Here is a 25421-nt window from a genome sequence, read left to right on the forward strand (position 1 = left end):
GGCCAGACCTCTGGGCAGATGGAGCTCTCCAGGCGTGAGGGGAACTGTGGGGATCCTCATGTCTCGTCCCTCTCCCACACTCCTCTAGCTCTGGGCCAAGAAGTCCCAGGTGGCCCTGGCCAGTGTAGCTCAGTTGGTTGGACCAAAGGGTAGTGAGTTTGATTCCCAGTCAGGGTGCGGGAGGAAGCCCACTGATGTTTCTCACACTGATGTTTCTCTCTCTCTCTCTCTCTCTCTCTCTCTCTCTCTCTCTCTCTCTCTCTCTCTCCCTTCCTCTCTCTAAAAATTAAGTTTAAAAGAGTCCCAGGTAATTTATGCCCTTCTTTTTGCCATTCCCACTGGGGACAGGCCCAGGAGGAGACAGAGCTGGGCTCTATTTTTGAGCTGTGGGAGGCAGCCATCTTCCTCAGTCCCTCAGGAAAGTGTAGCGAAGTTGTGACTGGCTTTGGGGAGAAGGGGCCAGGGTGTGTGGAGCAAGGTGATGGTGGTGGTGCCTGGAGACCTGGAGGAGAATGGGATAGCTGGTTGGTTCAGAGAGTGCTGCTTTGGCTAATGGCTAAAATTGGGTTGGGAGAACACAGCTCAGCTCCAATCCTGGAGGATTAGGGAGATTAAAGTGAGAGAAGAGAGAGATGTCCGAGAGACCAAGAGGTGAAAAACAGGAGTCCTTATGGAGGAGAGACCTGGGGGTGGGATGGGGGCTGAGACTTTGGGGATCCCTCTCCCTGAGCCTTTCCATAGAGTCTGGGGTGAAAGGGCCAAGGCTGGGAAGATAAGGTGAGTACATTGGTCTCTGTCTCTCTCTTCTCCCAACCCACCCTCCCTTGCATTTCACCAGCTCCCAGGTCAGCCCTCTGGCTCCTGGCCCCCCCTCTGCTGCGCTGGGCACCCTCTCTCCTCAGGGTACTGCACAGCGACCTTTTCCAGGCCTTGCTGGGTGAGTGGCCTCCCAATTTCCTAAGAAACAGTCGCGGAAAGGGCTGGCCTAGGCCTGTGAGGGCAGTTACTGGACTTGGGGGCTGGTTGGGAGCCCGGAGGTCATGTGGTCCAAGCAAGAGCCTCATGCAGGGGTCACCCCCGCAGGGCTCCTCCTCAGTGTCCACCAGCTTGGGCGGGAGGAGCGCCTCCCTTCCCAGACAGCAGGAGGCAGGGTGATGGCAGGAGGTGGGGTGGCCAGGGAGGCGAGGGTGGGGAGGGTAACAGTGCTGTTCCTGGCAGACATCCTGGACTGCTATGAGGCTTCCATCTCAGAGAGTCAGGTAGGTAGGATGAGGGCCTAACTTTCCGCGGGTTGAGCAGAGTCCTGCTGATCTTGAACTGACACTTGGGGACAAAATCCTGAGTCAGGGGCACAGAGAATGCCCCTCCTGTCCCCGAGCCCCTTCTCCGCTGGCTTCCCCCTTTTCGTCGCCGGCCTCCATTTCAGCACTGAAGAGTTGAGGATATAATGATTTTGAAGGCTTCCTCTTGCGAATCCTGTGGGAGAACTAGGACCCTGGGATTCCCGCCTGCCAACCCCTCCCTCACTCCCACCCCCTGCCATGGCCTCTCTCCAGTATTTAAACAACCATGGGTGCTCCCTGCCCAACTATGGAGCTTCCTCCTCTGAGAAATGAAATCTGTCCTCATCGTGTCTGCTGTCATCGCTGGTGGCTGGCCAGGTCTCCATGTTTGCTTCAGGGCCTCTCTGCTTTTGCTTCCGTCTCCTTTTCCATTATCCGGGTTCCTTCCAGCACTGAAGGAGTTAACTCTGCCAAGGCACCCCCCCATTCTGGCTCCTAGCTCCCTCCCTCCCTCCCCCTGCTTCCTCTCTCCTCCTCTCTCCCCTTCCCTCCTCTGGCTCCACGGCTCCCTCGGCCGCGGCCACCTCCAACCCCCCAACCCCACTCCTCCCGCCAAGGCCCCTAGCCCCTGGCCAGTAGGCAAGACTCCCCCGGGGCTCCCCGAAATCCAGCTCCCCTCCCCCACCTCAGCTCATGCCCCAGCCCCCGAACTCCGGGGCTGCTAGCCCCCGGTGCCCCCGCCCCTCCTGAGAACCGGGGTGTGCTCCCCAAGCCCCCCCTCCATTGGGGACTCCCTTTTAGGACCCCCTTTCCCTCCCTCCCACGCTCCCCTACCCTTCCCTTCTCCAACCCCTTCTTTCCCCTCTCACCCCTCCCCCCATCCTGGCCACCCCTGCAAAAGTGGGGTGCGGAGGGGGGAGGGGTGAGAACCCACGGAGGAGAGGAACGAAACTCCGATGAAGTCAGAGCCCCCTACCCGCCGCGGCGGCCAGGCCCCCCAACATGGACTGTCTCTGTATAGTGACAACCAAGGTAAGCATGATGTGGGGGGGCTCTAAACTGGGGGAGGGTATGAGTTTGTGGGGAGGGGTTAGGCCGGCCTAATTTGGGGCTGGGGGTCCTGGAGTTAGAGCATCAGAAGATGTATTTGGGGTCCTAATTTAGTTTTGGGGTTCACATTTGAGAAAACGCTGGGTTTGGCCACAGGTGCCCCCTGGAGTCATCCCTTTGTACCTGTAGAGAAATGGAAAATTTGGGGTACACTGTTTTGGGGGTCTGGTAGGTTTTGGGGTTCATCAACCATATTTGAGAGAGACTTATTTAAGGAGAAGCCTGGCTCACATGGGAGTCCTGTTCCTGTATATTGGAAGGTGGACTATGGGGGGGATTCTCTTTCCTCCTGGGGGACAAGCTGGCCTCTGGGTGCCCTGTCTGATTTAAGGGGGCTTTCGGTATGGGTAGAAGGTTATTGGTTGTGAATGCCTGACTGGTCTGGGGGTGTCAGCTGGTGAGAAGGGGTGGGCCTTCAGGCTATAGAAACAGCGTCTTCTGGTAGATACATTTGGGGGTGCTTTCTCAATTAGAGGGAACTGTTAATTTAGGGTTCGATCATGATCATGTGGGATGGGGAGAGTTGGGAGTTGTCGGAGGGCTGGGGCCTGACAAGGATCACCTGAGGGAATGGACCAAGTAAGGTTAGGCTCTGGGGTACTCCCATGGGAGACACAGGTTACAGCAGCTGAGGTTGCGGGTTCCTGAGGAGGAGGAGGGGGAGGAGAGGTTTTGGAAGAAAGGGGATTTGAGGAGGGGGGCCAGATGGGTGGTGCAAAATTTGGGGGTGGGCAAGGTGGGTGCCCAATATCTCCCTCTCCTCCCACACGGTATCTGCTCCTGGCTGAGTGAAAGGGAGATTCGATGGAGGGCAATGTTTCTGTTACCTCTGACACTTGGGCTCAAGGTGCGGGAAAATACCTGGATTTAAGGTGACGGGGGTGAAAAGGAGTAGGAGGAGGGCAGGGCTGGCAGCAGTGAGGATCTGTACAAGGTGTCCCTGTGGTTGGAGTGTGGAAAGGGCCGGAGATCACGATGGGGAGCACAGGGTATACAGAATACCTAGGTCTTGGCTGTGAGACTCTGGGACTGGAAAGCTGGATGCCTGGTGTGTGGAGGGAGGCATGGGCTGGTGGCAGGCAGCTGGGGGTTGGGGGGTGGGACAGGAAGTGGGGGCCGGGAAGGCGGGGTCTGGTGAGTCAGAAGCTGGGGAGGGGGTTATATTTAGTGGGAACTGCAGCTTTTCAGGGGAGGGAGCTGAGGACACACATGTTCCCTGTCACAAACTTACACATGTGTGAGCACGGACGGAAGAGATTGGGGGCTGAGGACCTTTATGTCGCCAAGGCTGCTTGCTTGTCCCTCTTACTGAGACCTTTCTCCCCCCGCTGCTGCTTTGCACCCCTCTCCCATCCCCTGTGGTTTCAGTAGATTTTGGGGGCCTCAGTTTCTCTGGCCTGCTCTCTCTAACGTCCTCTGGTCCGCAGCTCCTCCTGTCTCTTGCCCTAGCCTGCTTCTGAGACTTAGGCTCCCAGGCTGTGGTTCCGTGCACAGGTGTACACAGAAAGCCAGCTGGAATGTGTGGGCTTTGCTTCCAACACGTGTGCACATGTGTGAGCGAGGGTGAGGGGCTCCCTGGCACTGGCAGCTCTTCTGGGAGGGGGCGCTTATCCGTGTTCCTTCCAGACTCCCACTTCTTCCATGGAGCCCAGGGTTGAACTCCCCTGAAGAAAGGAGCTTGTACAGAGAGGATGATGCATTTGGGCTTTTACAGAGGCGTGGAGACTCAGGCTTGCCACATTTCTTGGCCTGAAAACTTGTCAGTTGCGGGATGGCGGGGACTCCAACTCCCATAAGGCCTTGAGGCACAAGATCCCTCAGTGTTAGGGGATTGCTGCCACGGGGCTGTTGGGAGTTGTGGTTCCTCTCTATCCAGGGCAGCGGAGGGTAGCCCTGGAGGAACCAGCAGGGGGCACATGGCTCTTGTCCCCCCCAAAATGCTATGTGGGTAGCGGGTGCTCAGGTCGTTGAGCTCCCCAGCTCCGTCTGAGAGTACTCCATCTTCCATTACCTATATTTAGACACCTGGTGCAGTCATTTAAGGAACATGTATTGAATATCTACCATGTGCCAGGCCCTGTGCTTTGTGCCAACTCTGCTTTTATAGCTATCACTTATTCTTACTCTGTGCCTCTCTCTGCAGGAGTCTCTCGATCTCTGAGCATCTCTTTCTCCCACTCCGCCCCCGTCCCTCCCCCTCCTCTCCGCACTGCTGCCGCCGTTGCCATGGTAACCGGCGACGACTGAAGTTGCGTGGCGGACTGGAGGGCCGGGCGCGGGTGGCGGAGGGCGGAGCAGAACTGCGGGGGAAGGGGGTGGTGGGGAAAGACCAGGGGTGTTTGAACCCTCGGAGGCGAAGCGGTTAATCCCTCCGGGTGGTCCTTATTGGGCAAAGCTAAGATGACGGGGGCGGGGCAGTGTGGCCAGCGGCCTCATTCATTGGCCGACATGGGCGTGGCGAAAGGACAGTACGGGGGAGGCCGGCGAGCAAATGGGCGGGGAGTGGATGGAGGCGTGGTCTCCTGGAGGCAGGTGGGCGAGGTCTGGCTTACTCTCCAGGTTGGCGGGCTACAGCCCTCGGAAAGGGGCGGGGCCTTAGGGCTGGGTAACTTGACTGAATGAGGGCGGGGCTGACCTGGCAGGGGCGTGGCGTGGTCCCATGTGCCAAAATGAGACGGGGGTTTGAGGGGCTTGTCTAAGCAACTGCGGGGCGCGAGGGTCTTTGGAAAGGAGAATCCGGGGGTTGGGCCATCTGACGTCTCAATTTTCCTAAGATGGAGGCCTGTTCAGTTTTCATTAGAGCACAACCTCCTACCTCAGCTCTATGTTCCAAGGAGACGGTTACTAGGCGACAGCAAAGTCCTTGATAGCTGCGTTGCTAGGCAACCGGGAAACGGAAAATGGAGGGAAAAAGGAAATGGGGGGTGGGGGTCTTGGGTCATAGCGCCCACTAGTGGAGAACTGTGATTTTTTTCCATCCTTGAAGAAATTTCGAGTCCAGCCCCTTCGGCACTTGTTTCCTTTGAGGATCCAAACATCTATCCACATATGAAACTAGGGCATTGGGGGTCATCTTGGGGGCGCATCTAACAGACTCGGGTCCACAGGAAAGAGGAGGCATAGGCGAGATTCTAGAAAAGGCCGTCCTTCATGCCATGTGCGAGCGTTTTAGAGAAGCCAGAGGAGCAGATTTGGGGAGACTGCTCGCTGGGCTTTGGGAAAGAAAGGCGGGCGTTCAGTGGGAGAATATTTGGGAGAGACGCTTTCAGGCCGTTGTTGGGCAGTCGGTTTGGGGTGTTCTGGAAAATTTGTGGGTCACTGCAAATTGGACCTTATCTTACTTTAGTGAATATTTTTCGAGGCTGGTGTCTGGGACAGATTAGCACATTTGGGAGCAATCTTCCAACGCAGTTGGAACTCGGAATCATGGAGGGGGATGAATAATGCATGAAACTGCGGGGTAAAGAAAAAGGATAGAAAAATACCTCTTAATTTAAGGGTTTGGGGGTAAATTGAAAAGGTTTCCATTTAATTTGGAGCGTCAGCTTTAAGATACACGAAGTATTATTACCTAAAATTGGGGTCTGGCGGTATTAGGGACTGGTATATTAGAAAAGCCTGAGTATTTTATTAGATTTGGGTATTTGGACAGAGGACGACAAAGGAATTTGAGAACTGCTTATTTGGATGTTTACATTAGAGCAAGGGTAATATTTGCATTAATTTCAAGATTTCTGTTAGTGGATGGAGGGATAGATATGATCTTGAAAGGGATGATTTAAGGGGAAGATCAGTTTGAGGGCAGACGAGGATCTGTGGTCCTTAAACTCTTGAAAAGCACCCTCTGGCTCTCAGGCGGGGCTGGACTACCGGTGAGAATAGCAGCTGTCTCTGCGTCCGTCCGCCGGGATGCTGTCCACATGCACAGTCTTTGGGGACCTGGGGGGCGGGGCTTGTGGGAGACAATGTAGCCCCTTGGGGGTCCTAAGGTGAGATAAATGCTGCTTCCTTCCCTGCACCCTGACAGCCCAGCAGTGACGAGCGGTCTAGCGAGGCTTTGGAATAGTTAGGGGCCTGGTGCTTGTCGGGGTGCGCGATGAGGCAGAAGAAGGGGCCCGGAGAGCCAGGCGATGGATGGGCGCACGTTAGGAGCGTCTCTCTTTGTGGAGGGAGCCGGCCGCGGACGGGCAAGTCCGCCAGGAACCGCTGGAGCCGGGAAAGTTGACGGCCCGGAGGGTCTCCCCGCACCCTCTCTCCCTTCGTGACGCTCCTCCGCACTGCGCAGGCGCTGGCCCCCACCCTCCCCACCGGCGGCCGCAGCCTCCAGTAGCCGCCGCCGCCGCAGCCCCCGCCCCTCTGCCCCTCCCCCCCCCAGCCCTGGGACCCTTGCTCTCCCGCCCGCCCCCTCCCCTCCGCCCCCTCCCCTTCTACATGTCGGCTCGGAACAGATTCGCCTCCATGTGTCTCTGCGTGGTACGTGCCGCGATCCGGGCTCCGGCCCCGCTCCCCTCCTCCCGGACCCTCCACATCTCAGGGTGCGAGCTCCAAGCGCTGACGCTGCTGCTGCTGCTGGGCGCGGGGTCTCTGGGTTGCAGTGTCTCGCGGACAAGCGCAGGGGGGTCCCCCCTCTTACCTCCATCCACTTTCACTCACACCCCTCTGTGCCGGGGGTGTCAGCCTCGGTGCCAGGTTGTTTTGTGCAGCTGGGCGACAGTGAGGAGGGGGCCCAGGGAGGAGGAACAGCGGCGATCCCCAAGCCTTTCACTTCTCTTCTGCCCTAATATCTTGGGGGTGTCCCAATAGCATTGGCGCTGTCGCGGGTCCGGGCCTCAGCCCCAGGAGGGGACCTGAGCATCTGTTTAGGGGATCCCCCCTTGCTGTCCGTTCTGCTTTAGATGTCCTAATTGAGGACTGAGAGGTGCCGGCCCCAACTCCCACCTCCTGGTTTCAGAGCTACTCTCCCACCCTCCCCTTTCCAGATGCGCCCCCCCCCCCCCCCATACATGTACTTAGAACATTTCCAAGGGCTGAAGGTAGGCTCTAACCTCCTTCAGCCACATTCTGGGAACTTTGTCCCTTACCTTGTTTCTATTTCTGTCACATTGTCTCCCATCTGGAGGAGCCTTTCCCCCAGTCCTGGACCCCCTCTCCCCGCACAGGGGTGGGGCAGAGAGAGGTGATGGCAGTCTCACTGTGATAAACATTTACCTCCCTCTCCTCTCTAGAATAAACGATGAAATGTCCCTTCCCATGCCTCCCTTTTCCTTATGTGCACCTGGCATTTCATCATCCGGTTCAGGAATCTTCTCTGTGAGATGGGGTGCAGAGGGAGGGGCATGGGGCAGACCCTGTCCCAGACTCTTAAGCTTGAAGCTGCAACCCTTGGCCCTGCCTCATTTACCAGGGAATTGGGGGCCTTGTGAAGTGAGAGAGGAGAGCTGCCTGGACCCCCCCGGTTCTGGGGCACTGTCCCTTAGTTCTTGCGCTGTCCTGGCTGAAGACCACTTTTTCCGGGTGTGGGATGAGCAAGCTCTTTCACTGAATTCTGTTATCCAAGATGGCTCAGCCTTTGAGGACGGATACTTAGCTTATACTCTCCCCTCCTCTCCCTTCTCTGCCCTTTGTGCCCGTGGCATTGAACCCTGGAGCTCAGGTACTGCTGCTCTCTTCACATCTGTGGGCCAGAAAACGGGGTACGTCTTCAGGAGTCCCTGTTTTCCTTCTTTGAGGCTTCAGATGTATCAAGGCACTTCTTGATGCCAGTTGTCTGTGTCCTGGGCCGAGAATCTTCATGTTGCCAGCACCATGTCCCTCCCCCCGTTCTTTTACTGCAAGCTGAGCTACAGCCAAAGTTGAGTTACGTCTTGGTTCATCATCCTCAGAAATTTCAGAATCATACTGTCGTATTAGGCATTGACCTTGATACGCTTCCTTCAGTTGGATCATGCAGCCGTTGGCCTCCAAATGTTGGGGTATGCTCAGCTTCCCAGATACTTTTTTGAGAAGGAAATTCTTTTTTTACCCATGTGTACTGGGGAGTGTACCCTACTTCCCCCTCCAGACGGTTCCCTTCTCCTCCTTCCCCAGCCTGGAGTTTGGGAGGGTCTGCTGTGGGGGGCCGGTCCTGAGAAGGGGAGCAGCGGGAGGTCAGAGCAGAAGTGGGAGGACCAGGCAGGGTTGCTGCCCTTCTCTGCTGTCTCCGGCTGCCCTTTTCCTCTCTCTCTGCCCCCCAGTTAATCTCCTTTGCTGGTGTCCCTATTAAGCTAGCACAGGAGGCCCTTGAGATGGCAGGTGGTTAGCTGGGAAGGGAGTAATGTTGGGTCTTTCACTCCTTAAGGCCAGAGGGAGACCGTGCTTTTACCCTGAGGCTCAGCACCCTGCCTTCTTCCTGTCAGGGACCCTGGAACCTGACACCCATTCCTGTCCCCTTCCTGAATCCTGCTGCCTCTGTCCTCCCCTTTCTCTCCCATCCCCTTCTAGTACATCCGATTAGCTGGCTGGGCTGTGGGCATTTGTTGGGGTGGGGCTGGACTCTTGGGGCCCCTCTGCTGACTTCTTGGGAACCAGCGGGGCCTTTGGAGAAAGAGCTGGCCAGGTTTAGCTTTGTCCTGCTTGGGGGGCTGATGCCAAGTACCTGCTCTTTGAAGGGCCTGACTAAGGTTCCTGCCTTGGGCATGGAAGGTGCTGGAGAGCCAGTCTTCTGAGGTAGAAGCTGTAGTGGGGAGACTGAGGCAATGAGGGTGGGGGGGTGGTAGGATGGAATGGCGAGCAGGAGCAGCAACTGGAATAGGGAGGAGGGAGGTTACAGCCTGGGGGGTGGGATTAAGGCAACGAGGGAAGTGGGATGAAGATGATGAGAGAAGCAAAGAATTTGGGGTTGGATGGATGTAGAGAATGTGGGTCCCACTGTCAGAGGGGCTGTCGCTCTGAAAGGATGGAGGGATTTATGATGCAGGCCGGGGGGGGGGGGGTGAAGAAACAGAGGCCAGAGGAGGGAGTTTGCTGGGTAGAAGGCTGGGGGTCCTAGGATGGGAGGAAGAGGAGTTGGGGGTTGGAGCTGGGATTTGGAAAGAGATGAGAGGTGCCCAGGCCAGGGCAGGAGAGGGGGCTGTGGGAGGGTGGAGAGAGGGGAACCAATGGGCTGGAGGAGAGGGAGGGGGAGGAGCTGGTCAGGCCCCGGGCCTTCCGCACTGCACTGGCGGGGGGAAGAGGAGGCGGCCTGGAGCCCGAGGCACTGGGTCGGCCCCAGTGACACTTCCATCCCTGTCCCCAGAAATACCGCTACCAAGATGAAGACACACCCCCTCTGGAGCACAGCCCGGCCCACCTCCCCAACCAGGTAAACGCCCCCGAGCTGGTGCACGTGGCGGAGAGGAACTTGTCCCACCTCGAGGCCGTCCACGGGGTCGTGGGCCGCGCCCATCTCTCCCCCCTCAAGGTAGGAGACTCAGGGAGCCCCTCCCCAGTGCGGCCCTCGGAGCCTCGGAGCCACAACCGCCCTCCAAGGCCGGTAGGGCGATAGCCAAGCTGTGTAGGTGGAGGAAGGCTGGGACTGTGGGCTGGGACTTGGGCTCCTGGGGCCGGGGGGAGAGGGTATTTGGGGGGCTGGAAACCTTGTTCCTACAGAGGAGAAGCAGAGGCCAGGCAAGTGGGAGCGGGCGCAGAGCTGAAAGCCTGGATGTGCGTGCGTGTGTCTGTCTGTCTGTCTGCCTGCCTGCGTGTCTGCGCGCATATGTGTTGAGATGTGTGCAGGATGCTCACCAAGACCAGGGCTACTCCATTCCTTCACATTCCCTACCTCTGTTCTCGGTCTCCCCGTCCAGAGCTCTATTCAGAGCTCCTGCTGCCCTCATTAGCTCTGGTCCCTTCCCTGCCCCCTCCCCCCACTTCCCACTCCTGGGCCTGGCTCTCCCTGTCTCCCTGGTCTCCAGTCCTTTCCATCTGTCTGGCCTGAGACCTCTGGCTGGGGCGCCCGCTGCCTCTGTCCCCGGCCCCAGCTTCTGCTCCGCTCCTGTGCGTCCTCCCCTCCTTGCTGCCCTTCCCTCCCTGCTGGCTGGTTCTTGATGCTGTCTCTCTCTTCCTCCCACGCACGCACCTCCCTCCCCCAGATCCCCGCTCAGGCCCTCTGTGGCCTGCTCAGTCCTCTTCAAGGGTCAGCCAGGCACCCCTCCATCCCCTCCCACTTACCCCCTGCACTGTTCGTCATTGCTCTCCCCGCTCCCAGGCTTCCCCTCTCATCCTCTTGGGCTCTCATTTCTGCCCAGATATTTTTTCCGTGTCCTGTCTGTCCCCCATTATTATTTATGACCACCTGTTTCCCTCTCTCCTGTGTGCCGGAATCTGAGTTTCCTTCTCCCGTCCGGGGGAGCCTTGTTTCTGAGACCTCCCATTCTCTAGGCCACTCTCCTCTTCTCCCCTCCTCAGTCTCCTCTTCCGGGGGCACAGGATGGGGAGAATGGAGAGCGCCAGGCAAGCTGTGCGATTGAGGGGGACATTGTGGGCTCAGGGCTGGGCTTTAGGGCTCCTGCGGGATGCCCTGGGGAGGGGGGCTTTGCTGATCACACTAACAAGGTGGGGAGGAGGTCGGAGCCTAGGGATGAGGGGGCAGGGAGAGGCAGCAGCAGGTTCTGGGGTGAGAAGGAGGTGGCTGGCAGGAGAGGAGCTGGAGAGAGAAAGACCATTCTCTGGCTTTAGCAAAATGGAGAGACAGCAGAAGGGTAAGAGGTCCCAGGGCAGGGGACAGGCCGGGCTGAGACTGAAATCAGGGTAGCAGGTTGAGCTGACTGAAAGGAAGGAAAGGAAGGCCCTGGAGCTGGGGAGATGGTGAGACGCTCTGGGGGCTGCAAGGAGTGAAGGAAAGACGCCAGAGCTGCTTTTTCCAGGTGGGGCCGTTCCGTCCCTGGGAGGGGTGAGACGAGAGAGGGAGGCTTGAGAGGTGCAGTTGGTACAGGACTGGGGTGCTGCCGTCAGAGCTCAGGAAGCACAGGGAAGTGGAGGAGAGAGTGTGGAGGCCCGAGTGTGTGTGTGGGAGGTCTTAGGACAGGCAGACAGGAGAAACCCCGGTTTTCAGAGGAGATGGGGAGTGGGTTGAGAATGAAGGATTGCGATTTAGGGATGGAATCTGGAGGGGCTGAGGATGAGGTCAGGGGGAGTGGTGCTGATCTTAGTGGGGAATCAGAAGTGAGGATGGAGGATAAGGCCACGGGACTAATAGGGGTGGGCTGGAAGGTGGGATAGGGGCAGGGAAGCAGATGGAGAGTGGAGGCTGGGGCTGGAGACTGAAATGGAAGGTGGGACAGGTTTATAGATGGGGGTGTGGGGATGGGGTAGAGAGGATGAGGAAAGGGTGCTAGGTGGGGACTGAGGGTAGGCTGCAGGGTGGAGGATGGCCATGTGGAGGGGAGTTTGGTGTCAGTGCCTGTTGGCTGAATAACAGCATTTACTGAGACCCGAAGGGCCGGAGGATGGTGCTAATAGATTTATGAGTGTGAAATCTATTAGCGATTGAACATGGTAATGTGTAGTATTGAGAAGCAGCAGTAGGGGAGGGGAGAGACCCCTTTGCAGGGGAGAAAGAGGAGCCTGGGGAGACGTGAAGACTGCCTCTCGCTTGGTAGGCTCCAGATAAATATTTGTTTAAGGAGGCGCTAGGTTGGGGATCCCGGAAGGAGGCTCTGGGCAGCCTTCCCTCATTGCCATGGAGACGTGGCTTCTGTTGCCCTGGCAATGGGGGAAGCCCCTAGGACCGGCCGAGAGCTGGCCCCACCCCGGAGTCTAGAGACCCTGCTCTTTCGAGGCCACTGACGTCAGGGGCCTTAGCACGCCCCACTTTAACTCTTTCTTTAATGAAGTGGCGGGGGGCGGGGGGGGGGGGTAGGGGGGGAGGAATAGATGAGAGGATGGGACCCGGATGTCTTTACCACTTCCCCTCCTGGCGTCCTTTGCACTGTAGGGTGAGGGGCGCAGAGGAGGGCGGTGATGCAGAAGGCGCTGCTCCTGCGAACCTCTGCAGCCCGGACCTCCCCGGCCCGGCTGGCGGGGGCGGGGCCGGCGCGGGAGGGGCGGGGCCGGCTGATCCCTGCTGCGTGGGAGCCTGGGCGCCCCTAGGCCACGCCCACCCCTCCTGTTGTCTTGACGACAGGGCCTCCTGGAGGTGGGTCTCCCCTGGCCTTGGCGGCGCTTAGATACTCTTGCTAGGCAACCAAGTCCCCGAGGAAAGAGTGGATTAGACGGCGGGTGGGCAGGAGGGAGGGGCCTGCATCTGGGGGACCCTGGGTTCCGCTGGGCGAGGGCTGGGGGCACATGTACGTAAAGGCGAGGGTCAGTCTGGGGGGGGTTGTGGAGGGGTCAGGGTATATGTAGGCGGACAGGGATGGGTCACGAAGTGGGGAGCAGGCCCTGGTGGACATCAGCCCTGGGGTTTACGTGTGTAGCACATAAGGCACGGAACACCCGGTGGTGTTACATCCGGTGAGAGGCTCCCCCAGCCGGCCCCCTCCCCCCTCTGTACCATCTGCTGCTCCCCGGCTGGCTGCCTCTCCCTTCCGGCTTCTGAAACATCTTCTCCATGCAGGGCCCGGGCTGGGCAGAGTGGAGCGTGTGCACGTGTGCATGTGTGTGATGGTGATGTGGACAGAGGCTGGGTCCTTGAGGGACTCGAAGGGTAGCAGAGGAGCTTGGTTAAGAGGCTGGGAGGGTAGCCGGGCTGGCCGGACTCTTACTTACGGACGGACTCCCTCTTGAGCCAACGCTCAGGCAGCTTTTCATCTCCTTCCCCCTCACAGGCCAATTCTCCCCCCGTGATTGTCAACACAGACACCCTAGAAGCCCCGGGATATGTGAGTTGTTTAGAGTTTGGGGCCAATGCAGAAGGAAGGAGTGGGGTGGCCTGGGTTCCAGCAGTGTGTGTGGGGCAGGTTCTCAGGTGGGAATGTCTGTCTCACTGTGTCTGTGTTTCTGGCCCGTGCTGGAGTTGCAGGTGAACGGGACCGAGGGGGAGATGGAATACGAGGAGATCACATTGGAAAGGGTGAGCAGTCTCCCTGTCTGTGCTGCTCTCCGGGTGGCCAGCCTCCTCACCCTGACCCTTCCCGCGCTGGTCACAGCTCCCCACTTGCTTTGCCAAGAGCCGACAGCGAGGGGAGCTAACCTTCTCCCCCCTCCTTCTGCCCAGGGTAACTCAGGTCTGGGCTTCAGCATCGCAGGTGGCACCGACAACCCACACATCGGTGACGACCCGTCCATTTTCATCACCAAGATCATTCCTGGTGGGGCCGCGGCCCAGGACGGCCGCCTCAGGTGGGGAGAGGAGACAGGGGCTCGGATGCGGGTTCCCTCCAAAGGGAGGACCAGGGTGGCAGGAAGCGCCTGGCTCAGGCCCACCTTGCTGCCCTCAGGGTCAACGATAGCATCTTGTTTGTAAATGAAGTGGACGTGCGGGAGGTGACCCACTCGGCGGCGGTGGAGGCCCTCAAAGAGGCCGGCTCCATAGTCCGCCTCTACGTCATGCGCCGGAAGCCCCCTGCTGAGAAACTCATGGAGATCAAGCTCATCAAGGGGCCTAAAGGTAGTCGGCCCTGTGTCTCCACCCCTGTATCCCTGGTCCCCCGCCCCAGGCTTGCTTCCCAGGCCGCCACCTCTGCCTTTCCCTCCGTCTAGGTCTTGGCTTCAGCATCGCCGGCGGTGTAGGGAACCAGCACATCCCCGGCGATAACAGCATCTACGTCACCAAGATTATCGAAGGGGGTGCCGCCCATAAGGACGGGAGGTTGCAGATTGGAGACAAGATTTTGGCGGTGAGGACCCCCCTCGCTTGGGTCCTGCCTGTGGCCCCGAGCAGACCTAGGCTTCGTGGCCAGCTCACTCTAGTGCCTTTGTCTTGAGGCTGCTTCTGGCTCTGTCTGAGCTTTGCTTCCCTTGACCCAGGTCAACAGCGTGGGGCTGGAGGACGTCATGCATGAGGACGCCGTGGCAGCCCTGAAGAACACGTATGATGTTGTCTACCTAAAGGTGGCCAAGCCCAGCAATGCCTACCTGAGTGACAGCTACGCTCCCCCAGACATCACAACCTGTGAGAATCCTCCAAACCCAGAGCTCCCCACGACCCACCCCACCTCCCCCCGGCATTCCGGTCACTGTTCCTCTTCAGATGCTCCCCGTGAAATAGCTGCTGTCACTTCCTGTGGTTGGAGAATATGTGGGAAATTGGTCACCGTGGAAGAACTAAAAGATATTGTCAAAAGTCTCTCCCCCAGAAGGCACAAGGCCCAGATGGTTTTATGGCTAATTTTATCAAACCCTCAAGGAATGGATTATTCTTATGCTCTCTCTGAGTATAGGAAAGGATAAAAACGTCACATTTCATTTTGTAAGGGCAGTTCCAATGGTCACCAAGATAATGTAAAAGCAAGCACAGGCCAATTTTGTTTCCGAATAGCGATGCAAAAGTTTATAATAACAGAGTCGCAAACCAGACACAGGAGCATATGAAGAGAATAGGTTGTCACAAAGTAGGGTTTGTTTCAGAAAGGTGGTTCCAGATCAGGAAACCTCTTAATTTGATTCATTGTATTAAAAAGTTAAGGGAGGAAGACTGTAGGGCCATTTCAGATAGATGTGCGAAAGGCATTTGATGGCATTCCATATCTGTTTTCAGGTGAAAATTCAGTAAACAAGGAGCAGGAATTTTCCTTAATGTGGTGAAGAGTAGTTTTCAGAATCCAACAACAAACACCTCCTAATGATAAACCTTAGTGTGTCCATCCCGTCGGTAACTATGCAAGGACGTCCCTATTGCTGCTGTTACTCGGCATTGCTTGGAGAGCAGGCTTTCTCAGCGTTGGTACTGTTGACTTTCTGGACTCGGTGGTTCTTTGTTGCTGGGTTGTTTTGTGCGTTGCAGGATGTGTAACAGCATCCCTGGCTTCTATCAGATGATGGGACTCCTCCCCACCAGTCAGAACAACCAAAAATGTCTTTAGACATCGCCAAGTGCCCCTGGGAAGCAACATTACCCTGCTTGAGAATCACAGCGTTAGAGATTCCAGGCAATGTAGGAAGGCAAGAAGAATAAATAGATGTTACATTTGAGACATTAAAAAAAATGATTGATTTTAGAGAGAAGGGAGGAAGGGAAAGAGAGAGAGAGAGAGAGAGAGAGAGAGAGAGAGAAACATTGATGTGTTGTTCCACTTATGTCTGCATTCAGTGTTTGATCTTGTATGTGCCCTGTCTGAAGATCAAACTTGAAACCTTGGCGTTAACAGGAAGATGATCTAACCAACTGAGCTACTCGGCCAGGACGATAGCAGTTACACTTGAAAAGGAAAAACAAATTTGTCCTTATTTATAAACTATACTATTGTCTGTTGATATTAAAATCCAAAAAAATGTAGAAATAATATGGAAGTTTAGGAATGTGGCCATATGTAAGATAAACGACAAGGATTAGTAACTTCCCAGCAATAAGAATATGTAATGGGTAAAAAGGTTCCTTTTACCATAGAAAAAATTCTGTAACATTCTTAGAAATATGAACTTGACGACCGGAAGTGTATAAGTTTTATCTGGAGAAAATGAGTACCCTTTACTGAAGGACACAAAAGAAGACTTAGAAAATGGAGAGTCACACCATGTTTCTGAATGGAAAAACTTGTTATGTTAAAGATTTCAGCCCTCTCCAAATTAGCCTATGCATTTTATGCAATCCTAATCAGAATTTTAATGTTCTCCCCCTCCTTCCCTGGGAACTTGGCAGGTTGATTCTAAAGTTCAACGGGAAACATACATTTGGGAGAATAAGAAGTTTTTGGAAAAGAATGATGAGGCATGACTGATCCTACCACATCTGAAGCCATATTGTAACGCTATTAAAATCACGTGGTAGCATTTCTCAGCACCATGGCCTGCCGGGAACCGCGGCTTCTTGGAGGAAGGGCCGATTCCAAAGCTTGGGCAAGAAATGTAGACGAGGAGCTCACAACAGCTTTCGTACTAGAAAGCAGGGGGTGTCTGAGACGGCCAGGGCCGCGGCGGAGACACAGGAGCCACATGCAGGGAGGGGCTCTGTTGGCCATTTAACGAAAACGCATTGAATGTATGAAAGTCCGGGAGATCACGCTGGCGCTTCAAAAGGTGCCTTTGGAGGGTGTTCAGGACCCATTCATTCGGAAAACGGGCGGATAAGGGGGAAAAGTCAGGCGTTTGTTCTCCTTCTGGAGCAACTGCACCTTAGGGTGACCAAATGGTTAACACGGGACGGTTCTGTTTTATTTACTTATTTGTTTTATTGTTGACAGTGTTACCCCCCCTTTGCCCCCTCCCACCCACCCCTGCCCCGCCCCAGGCCTTTCCTACACTGTTGTCTGTGTCTGTGGGTTATGAATACATGCATGTACGTGTGTTCTTTGGTTAATCTCTTCCCATTCCGCCCCCCCCCCCGCCCCCCGTGAGATCTGTCAGTCGGTTCCAGGCCTATTTTGTTTGTTAGTTTATTTTGTTTATTAGATTCCACATATAAGTGAGATGATGTGACACTTGTCTTTCTCTGATTGGCTCATTTCGCTTAGCATAATGGTCTCCAGGATCCTCCATGGGGACAGTTATATGTTTAAAAATTTTTTTTTATTGATTTCAGAGAGGAAGGGGAGAGAGATAGAATAGAAACGTCAGTGATGAGAGAGAATCCGCTGCCTGTATGTCCCTCACTGGGGACAGTGCCCACAACCCGGGCACGTGCCCCAACCGGAAACCTAACCCCAGCCTCCTGGTGCACAGGTTGACGCTCAACCGCCGAGCCAAGCCGGCTACGCGATAGTTATTTTTATAGCATGATTCCCACTAATAAATGCCCCTCCCGCAAAGGAAAGAAAAAGAAAAAAGTAAAGACAGTAGAACGTCACCATATTGCTATCCCCAGTGACACCTTAGAACCAGGACGCGCTCACGGGGCTGCGGAAACGCTGAGGCGGGATGCTGAAACCCCGGGGCCTGCCAGCTGGTCTACGAACGGAGAGACAACGGGACACGGGCAGCGCAAAGTACACAGCACCATCTAGGAAGGGCTCTTGCTGAAAAGTTGAACTTGAATCTAAGTCTCTCTTCTGAATGACCAGTTTGCAGGAGATACCAGGCAGGGGCTCATGTTCGCACCACGGGGTGCAAGCAGCGATTGCCCAGTGAGATTTTCCTGACAGGACGAGGGGACCTCTGTTAGACAATGACCTTGTTTTTCCCAAGTGGATGGCCAGGAGGAAAAGAAAAGAGGGAGAGGAATGTTCTAGACGAAGACATTCTGCAACTGAAAGAAAACCCCAAGAGCCTGGGGTTAATATTCCCCTTGACCCCACCGTCCTTCACTCCTAGGACATGTAACCGCACATCCATGGCCCCCTAGGTCAGTGATGGCGAACCTGTGACACGCGTGTCAGAGGTGACACGCGAACTCATTTTTTGGGTTGATTTTTCTTTGTTAAATGGCATTTAAACATATAAAATAAATATCAAAAATATAAATCTTTGTTTTACTATGGCTGCAAATATAAAAAAAAAATTTTTTTAATATATATTTTATTGATTTTCTACAGAGAGGAAGGGAGAGAGATAGAGAGCCAGAAACATCGATGAGAGAGAAACGTTGATCAGCCGCCTCCTGCACATCTCCTACTGGGGATGTGCCCGCAACCCAGGTACATGCCCTTGACCGGAATCGAACCTGGGACCTTTCAGTCCGCAGGCTGACACTCTATCCACTGAGCCAAACCGGTTTCAGCATCAAAAAATTTCTATATGTGACACGGCACCAGAGTTAAGTTAGGGTTTTTCAAAATGTTGACACGCTGAGCTCAAAAGGTTCGCCATCACTGCCGTAGGTCCTAGGAGAACCAGCTCGGACACCTGTGAATTCCTGCCCCCGGCACCGCTGTGATCTGATTCCCACCCCCCAGTGTATCTGCCAGAATCATTTCCCCTTCACCCGAGTCAGCTCTCCTGGTTCCCGGGAGCAGGGGAGGGGGGTGCTGTCTGTCCATGCATTTCTGTGTCACCCTTTATCCCACGTCTTCCCCCAGCTTACTCCCAGCACCTGGACAACGAGATGAGTCACAGCAGCTACCTGGGCACGGACTACCCCACAGCCATGACCCCCACGTCCCCCCGGCGCTACTCCCCGGTGGCCAAGGACCTGCTGGGGGAGGAAGACATTCCCCGAGAACCGAGGCGGATCGTCATTCACCGCGGCTCCACCGGCCTGGGCTTCAACATCGTCGGGGGCGAGGACGGTGAAGGCATCTTCATCTCCTTTATCCTGGCTGGGGGCCCTGCGGACCTCAGTGGGGAGCTGCGGAAGGGGGACCAGATCCTCTCGGTGAGAGAAGGCCAGCCCCTGCCCGCACCACCCGCTCCCCTCACGGCAGGGCCCAGGGCTCTGGGGCAGGGGCTTGGACGGCCGGAGCCTGGCCCTCATCTCCGGTGACCCAGCCTCTCCTCCGCCCTCCAGGTCAATGGCGTTGACCTCCGCAATGCCAGCCACGAGCAGGCCGCCATCGCCCTGAAGAATGCGGGTCAGACGGTCACGATCATCGCTCAGTATAAGCCAGAAGGTACCAGGCCTGCAGCTCCTCCTCTTGGGGGCTCAGATGGCCCTCCGGACCCTGTCTCCTCAGCTCTGGCCTCAGTGGGCACGGAGGGAGGGCGGGAGGGAGGCAGTGGGACGGGGCCGGAGCTCAGGAGCCTCCTTGCTCTTCCTCAGAGTACAGCCGATTCGAGGCCAAGATCCACGACCTTCGGGAGCAGCTCATGAACAGCAGCCTGGGCTCAGGGACCGCCTCCCTTCGGAGCAACCCCAAAAGGGGTTTCTACATCAGGTGGGGGATTCCTGGGCTCGGCTCCTCCTCATTCTGGGACCCCCAGCCCCACACAGCCCTTCCTCTAACCCGGCCTGGCTCCCTCTGCCCCTCCAGCCCCACACTCAGCTGTGCTCCGGGCTCAGCTGCACAGATGAGTGTTTTAAACACTCCCTGTCGCCTGAAAAAGAGCCTCAGCCTCAAGCAGCCTCACTCCTCTAGTCCCCTTACCCTGACACTCTCCTTAGGACCCCCCTACCCCCCCCAGCTGCCCCACATTTTCTAACGCAAAGGTTAGTGCCAGAACGGGGCCCGGGGCTACTCCGAGTGTGCCCAGCCTGCATCTCCCCCTGGGATGTGCAGTCCAGGGAGGGTGCGCTGCAGCGCGCTCCTGCCACCTGTCTCTTCAGTAGCGTTGACTTCCTTCTCTGGGCTCCTCCCCTCAGCCGCCTCTCTCTCTCTCTCTCTCTCTCTCTCTCTCTCTCTCTCTCTCTCTCTCGCCCTCCCCGGACGTCTGTCTTCTCTCCTCTCCCTCTGGGCTCCCGTCCACTCACCTGGTCTGTTCTGCTCTCCACTCTGTGGCTCTCAGAGCTGTCAGCTCTGGCCCGACCTTCCCCCAGTTCAGACCTGCAGATCTGGCCATCTGCTCTCTGGACATGTCCCTGGGGATGTGCCACAGGCATCTCACATTCAACACGTCCCAGACAGCTCCTCTCCTCCTCCTGTGCTGTGCTTGCTGTCTCGCCGAGTCAGTGTTTTCTCTCCTTTTTGCTGAATGGCACCACCAGTGACCCGGCTCAAACCAGAGCCTTGCTCGGCCCTTCCCTCCCTGCTAGGTCTCCTGGCTGCAGGCTGGTCAGTGCTGACTCACAGGTGACGCTGCTGGCCCTGCGTCTCTCCTCCCGTCCCGCTGTCTTGCTCTCCATCTTGGCTCTCTCGGTGGTCATTTCTCCCCTTGCCCCAACTGCAGAGGTTAGGGCCCCTTGGCAGGGATTTGAGGTGTTAAGACAGCCAGTCTGCAGCGTGTTGTTTTTCCTATGAACTTGAGCGATTCCAGGTTACCTCTGTGGCTGTGACGTGCTGTGCTTGCAGACTGCCTCCCCGGGAGGGTGGGGTTCCCGTCTTACCTGAGAGACTGCACTGCGTCCATGGCTTGTCTGATCGCGGACACAGCATTGACTGAATGACCGTGAGCAACGACGGAGCTTTGGGTCCCTCAGAGCTCTGGGCTGCTCAGACCCCAGGCACCCGGGGGAGCGCCACGGCAGCGTGCTCTGCTGTAGCCCCCTGCCCCTGACCGCTGAGCTGGGCCTCGGTGGCTGGGGTCCTCAGCCAGGCTCTGACCGATGGCCGTCTGTCCTCCAGGGCCCTGTTTGACTACGACAAGACCAAGGACTGCGGATTCCTGAGCCAGGCCCTTAGCTTCCACTTTGGGGACGTGCTGCATGTCATCGATGCCAGTGATGAGGAGTGGTGGCAGGCACGGCGGGTTCACTCCGACAGCGAGACCGACGACATTGGCTTTATTCCCAGCAAACGGCGGTGAGGCTCTCGGGCCTTCAGCCTTCCTGCCACAGGCACCGCCTCTCCTCAGGTCCCGGGTGGGCAGCCCATAGGACGTGGAGGTGCCCTCTGCCCTCTTGGGAATCTGTCTGCTGGCCCTCCCGGCACCATAGCTCCTATGAGCCTTTCGGGCAGACATCTCATTTAGGAGCACAGGGGCCCAGGGCCTGCTGGGAGAGGGGGTTAGGAGCTGGTCCAGTGATTGGGGCTGTGGGGCTCCTCACTGGACATTTTCCTATCCCCCCTTCCTCCCTGTTTCCCGTAGGGTTGAGCGACGGGAGTGGTCAAGGTTAAAGGCTAAGGTAGGTAGAAGTGGGGTGAGCTTGGGTTGAAGAGTCAGGGACTCATGGGGTGAACTCAACCAACCACATGGCCTGCTCTTTCTTCCTAGGATTGGGGCTCCAGCTCTGGATCGCAGGGTAGGTAGGGTCAGTTTGGGAAGATCTGGGGTGAGGGGAGCCCTGAGCTTTGCTTGATGTCCTCAGGAAGGCAACAGGGAGCCTGCGTCCCCTATCTCAGAGCCCCTGACAATGACCCACCTCTCACCAGGTCGGGAAGACTCGGTTCTGAGCTACGAGACGGTGACGCAGATGGAAGGTAAGCCCCGCGCCCGGCGTGGCCCAGCCCCTGCCGCTCCTGGCTCTGTCCCCGCCTGAGCCAGCGCTCTCTCCCCAGTGCACTATGCTCGCCCCATCATCATCCTCGGGCCCACCAAGGACCGTGCCAACGACGACCTTCTCTCTGAGTTCCCCGACAAGTTTGGATCCTGTGTTCCCCGTGAGTGCTGGGGCTGGATGGAGGCGGAAGTGGGGGGGGGGCACGGGTGGGAGGTGGGGCAGAGCCACCTTTGGGCATTGCCCTGCAGGAGGACACTGGTGTTCTCAGAAAAGGGGTGCTTCTCAGCCCTCCCATGTCCCATGCATGTTGCCGTTGGAGGCCAGACTTGGAGGATGGAGGCGGAGGGTGCTGGGCGGGGGCTGTCCCTCTCAGCCTCGGTCTCCCCTGCGCCCCTGCCCGGAGGGACCAGCTGGGCACTTGGAGGGGCTGACACAGGCAGCTTGGGAGCTAGAGGGATGGTGGTTAGATCTTTGGGGGGCGGGGTGACTTCCTGGCAGATACGACACGGCCCAAGCGGGAGTATGAGATAGATGGCCGGGATTACCACTTTGTGTCATCCCGGGAAAAAATGGAGAAGGACATTCAAGCGCACAAGTTCATCGAGGCCGGCCAGTACAACAGCCACCTGTATGGAACCAGCGTCCAGTCCGTGCGAGAGGTGGCAGAGCAGGTAGGACCCGGCGGGCACCTCGCACTCTTCCTCCCCTCTCCCCACCCCATGGCCTTCCTCCAGCTCTCTCTAACTCTCTTTCTCTCTGTCTCTTTCCCTGCTGGGTCTCGACTCCACTCCTCCACCTCCTTCTCCTCTTGGGCAACTCTGTCTGGCCGCCTGCTCTCTGTGCCCGCTCTTCCTGCCGGCCTCCTTTGCTTCCTGACCCCAAACTCCGCACCGCCATCTGGCCCCTCTCCCCCCTTCCCTCCTCCTTGCCCCATTTCTCCTCGCTTCCTGTGGCCTTGCCCTTGGTGGTTTGGCTTCCCCTACCTCGGTCACCCCCATTCGGCTGACTCCCCTTTGTCCCTGTCCCCTCCTCTGTTCCTGGGGTCCCCACTTCCCTCTCCCATTCCTCTGCTACCTCCTTTCCATGCTGCCCCCACCCTGCCCTCTCTCCCTCCACCGATCCTTTCTCCATCTGCCTCTCCTCCCTCCCATCTGTCTCTCCTGGTTCCTTCCATCTGTCTGTCCTCTGTCCGTCCTCCCCTCCCTCCTCCCTCTATCCTACTTCCTCTCTTCATTTCCATTGCTTTCTTGCCCCATCTGTCCTGTCCCACCTTCCATCCCCCCACCCTCTTCTGCCCTGTTGCCTTCCTCTGCCTCTTCTTCGGGGTCTCCTCCCTGCCTGTCTCTCACCCTCCTCCATCTCTCCGATCCCCTCCTCCTGTGCTGGCCCTTCCCTCGCTCTGTCTGCTCCTTCCCTCTTTCTCTCTGTCTTTCACTGTGTCCATACCCCCTTCTCACCTTGACTCTCTGCCAATGTGTCTTTTGACATCCATGTCACTTCACTTCCCTTTTGGCCAACCTCCTGTTTCCTGCCTTTCCCTGTACTGTGTCCTGTCCTGGTGCCTCTGTCTGTCCTTTCCCACCACCTGCTGGTCCCCCTCCGCCTGCCCTGCCTGCCCCAGGGGAAGCACTGCATCCTTGATGTCTCAGCCAATGCTGTGCGGCGGCTGCAGGCGGCCCACCTGCACCCTATCGCCATCTTCATCCGCCCCCGCTCCCTGGAGAATGTGCTGTGAGTATGGTCCCGGGGGCCTCCCCTCCACTCCCCCACACCCGCGGCCCTGGGCCTCAATGGCCTCTGTGTTGAACTGTGCCCTCGTAACCCAGGGCAGTGCTCCCAGCAGCCCTTGAGGGGACTCTGCACAGAGAGCTGGATCCCGGAGGATGCAGCAATCTCAGGCCTCTCCCCTCTTCTTCCTTGGACTAGGCAGGACTACAACTCCCAGCAGCCCCCGGGGCACGCACCCGCTGGGGTAGCCAGGGCCTCGGCGCTGTTGGGAGCTGGAGTCCCAGTCCCTTCACTGGGGCTGCAGCTGGAGGAGGCGGCTCTGGAGAGGTCCCTGGAGGGCCGCACGGCTGGTGGGTTGCGGGAAGGGGCCGTCCTCTGTGGCCCCAGAGGATGTTGGGAATTCTTATTTTGTTGCTTCGTGTTCCAAATGAGAAAAGACCGTTTGCCATTTAACGTCCCTGGATGGAGGAGATAAGGGGCAGAGGGGGACCCGCCCTCAGGGCGTCTCTCACTCTCCACAGAGAGATTAATAAGCGGATCACAGAGGAGCAAGCCCGCAAAGCCTTCGACAGAGCCACCAAGCTGGAGCAGGAGTTCACGGAGTGCTTCTCGGGTGAGCCAGCACCGCACGGGGCGCCGCTGCTCGGGTCAAAGAGCAGAGGGCAGAGGGCGCAGGGCGTGGGAGAGGGGGTGGAGACCACTGGGGGGCGGTTTAGAAGCAGGTGCCCCCTTTGGGGGGTGCAACCGCACGGCTTACGGCGTAGAGAGAACTAGAAAAAGGTGCCCCTTTCTCTGGGCTGTTGCCACCCCTGGCCAGACAGCTGGCTCATCTGGCTCCCCCCCCCCCCCCCCCCCCCCAGCCATCGTGGAGGGCGACAGCTTTGAGGAGATCTACCACAAGGTGAAGCGCGTCATCGAGGACCTCTCCGGCCCCTATATCTGGGTCCCAGCCCGAGAGAGACTCTGACTCCTGCCCGGGCGTGGCCTGGATTCGCCTCCGTCGCCTGGGCCCCTGGTCTGGACTGAACTGCCCAAGCCGTTCGCACTCCCCGGCCTCCCTCCCCCCCTTTCTTATTTATTTCCTTTCTAACCGGATCCAGCCCATTGGGGGGGACACTCCCCTGCATGTATCCTGCACCCAGAACTGGGCTCCTGAGCCCCAGGAGCCTTGGGTCTGGGGGAGCCAGCTCCTGGTCCCGGGCCCTGGCTCCTTAGGGTCCCCGGCCCTGCCCGCCCCCAACGCACACACAGACCCACGGGGCGCCTCCCCCGTCTCCACACACACATTCCAGAAGTCAGGCTTGCCCTCCGGGAGCACCCGCTGGGGGAGGCAGGCCCCAGGCCTCCGCTCTCCTGAGGCAGCTCTGGGGTCACCCCTGCCCACACCATAACTCCCTTGATTTCTCATTTATTTTTTCCTTTTTTTTTCTTCTCAAAGGTGGTTTTTTGGGGGACAAGTAGGGGACTCCACTGTGGGCCCCTGCCTTCCACATGCCCCCACCTTTTATCTTTGCTGGTTTGCATGAGTGGAAGGGTTAACTGTGGCTTTTTTTTTTTCCCCTGGGATTTTTTTTTGGGGAAAGGGGAGGGATGGGTCTAGGGAGTGGGGATGTGGGAGGGAGGGTGGGGGTGGGGGTTGGGTGTCCAGGGGAAGACTGGAAATGCTGCCGCCTTCTGCAATTTATTTATTTTTTTCTTTTGAGAGAGTGAAAGGAAGAGACAGATACTTGAAACCTGGTGTGTGGCCTGGTTATTTGGGAGTTGGGTGAGGAGGGAGACAGGGTGGGAGCATAGGGCTGATCCCCCCAACCCCCAGGGTAGAGGGGTCTGGAGGGGCCTTGGAGGGAACCTGCAAATCAGGGGATGAGCCTGGAGGCACTGGAGCTCTGTCCTTTCACTGACAGCCCTACAAGGAGGCATACGTTCCTGAAAACCTGAAAACTTAGCTCAGCCCTGACCCCTCTCAGGGCTGTTGGTCCCGTCAGGCAGCACGAGGTCTGTGAAGGGAAACACAGAGGCCACTTTCTGTTCCTGTTCATGGAGCTGTGGCCTGAGCTGGGCTCCAGCGACCGTCTTCACAGAGGTTTGCTGATGAGAAATGCTGTGTAAATACTTATTCATTGGATTTCTTTATGCCTCATCTCTACAGAAAAGATTTGAAGCAGTCCTAACCTGTTTGGCTCAGTGGATAGAGCATCTGAAGGGTCCCAGGTTCGATTCTGGTCAAGGGCATGTACCTTGGTTGCGGGCACATCCCCAGCGGGGGGTGTGCAGGAGGC

General features: G+C 57.3%; 1 protein-coding gene across 8 annotated transcripts; it reads left to right on the forward strand.

Moving 5' to 3' along the window:
* Positions 1–588: 588 nt before the first annotated feature.
* On the forward strand, positions 589–24747 carry DLG4 (discs large MAGUK scaffold protein 4). Of its 8 annotated transcripts, none has more exons than XM_059668829.1 (22): positions 589–651; positions 839–937; positions 1219–1259; positions 9667–9831; positions 13178–13231; positions 13363–13422; positions 13567–13691; positions 13790–13959; positions 14052–14188; positions 14319–14463; positions 18461–18756; positions 18889–18991; positions 19141–19255; positions 20600–20776; positions 21063–21099; positions 21189–21216; positions 21347–21394; positions 21473–21574; positions 21913–22085; positions 23036–23145; positions 23664–23755; positions 24003–24747. In XM_059668829.1, exons 1-22 carry the CDS (start codon positions 633–635, stop codon positions 24107–24109), a joined length of 2403 nt encoding a protein of 800 aa, XP_059524812.1. In that variant the 5' UTR covers positions 589–632; the 3' UTR covers positions 24110–24747. The 8 variants fall into 8 exon arrangements, with proteins under 8 accessions (XP_059524812.1, XP_059524814.1, XP_059524813.1 ...); XM_059668831.1 differs by having other exon boundaries at positions 591–651; positions 9667–9732; positions 13372–13422; XM_059668830.1 differs by having other exon boundaries at positions 592–651; positions 9667–9732.
* The last annotated feature ends 674 nt before the right edge of the window (positions 24748–25421 follow it).

Source organism: Myotis daubentonii, chromosome 16 (assembly GCF_963259705.1).
Source record: "Myotis daubentonii chromosome 16, mMyoDau2.1, whole genome shotgun sequence".
Taxonomy (NCBI): Eukaryota; Metazoa; Chordata; class Mammalia; order Chiroptera; family Vespertilionidae; genus Myotis; species Myotis daubentonii.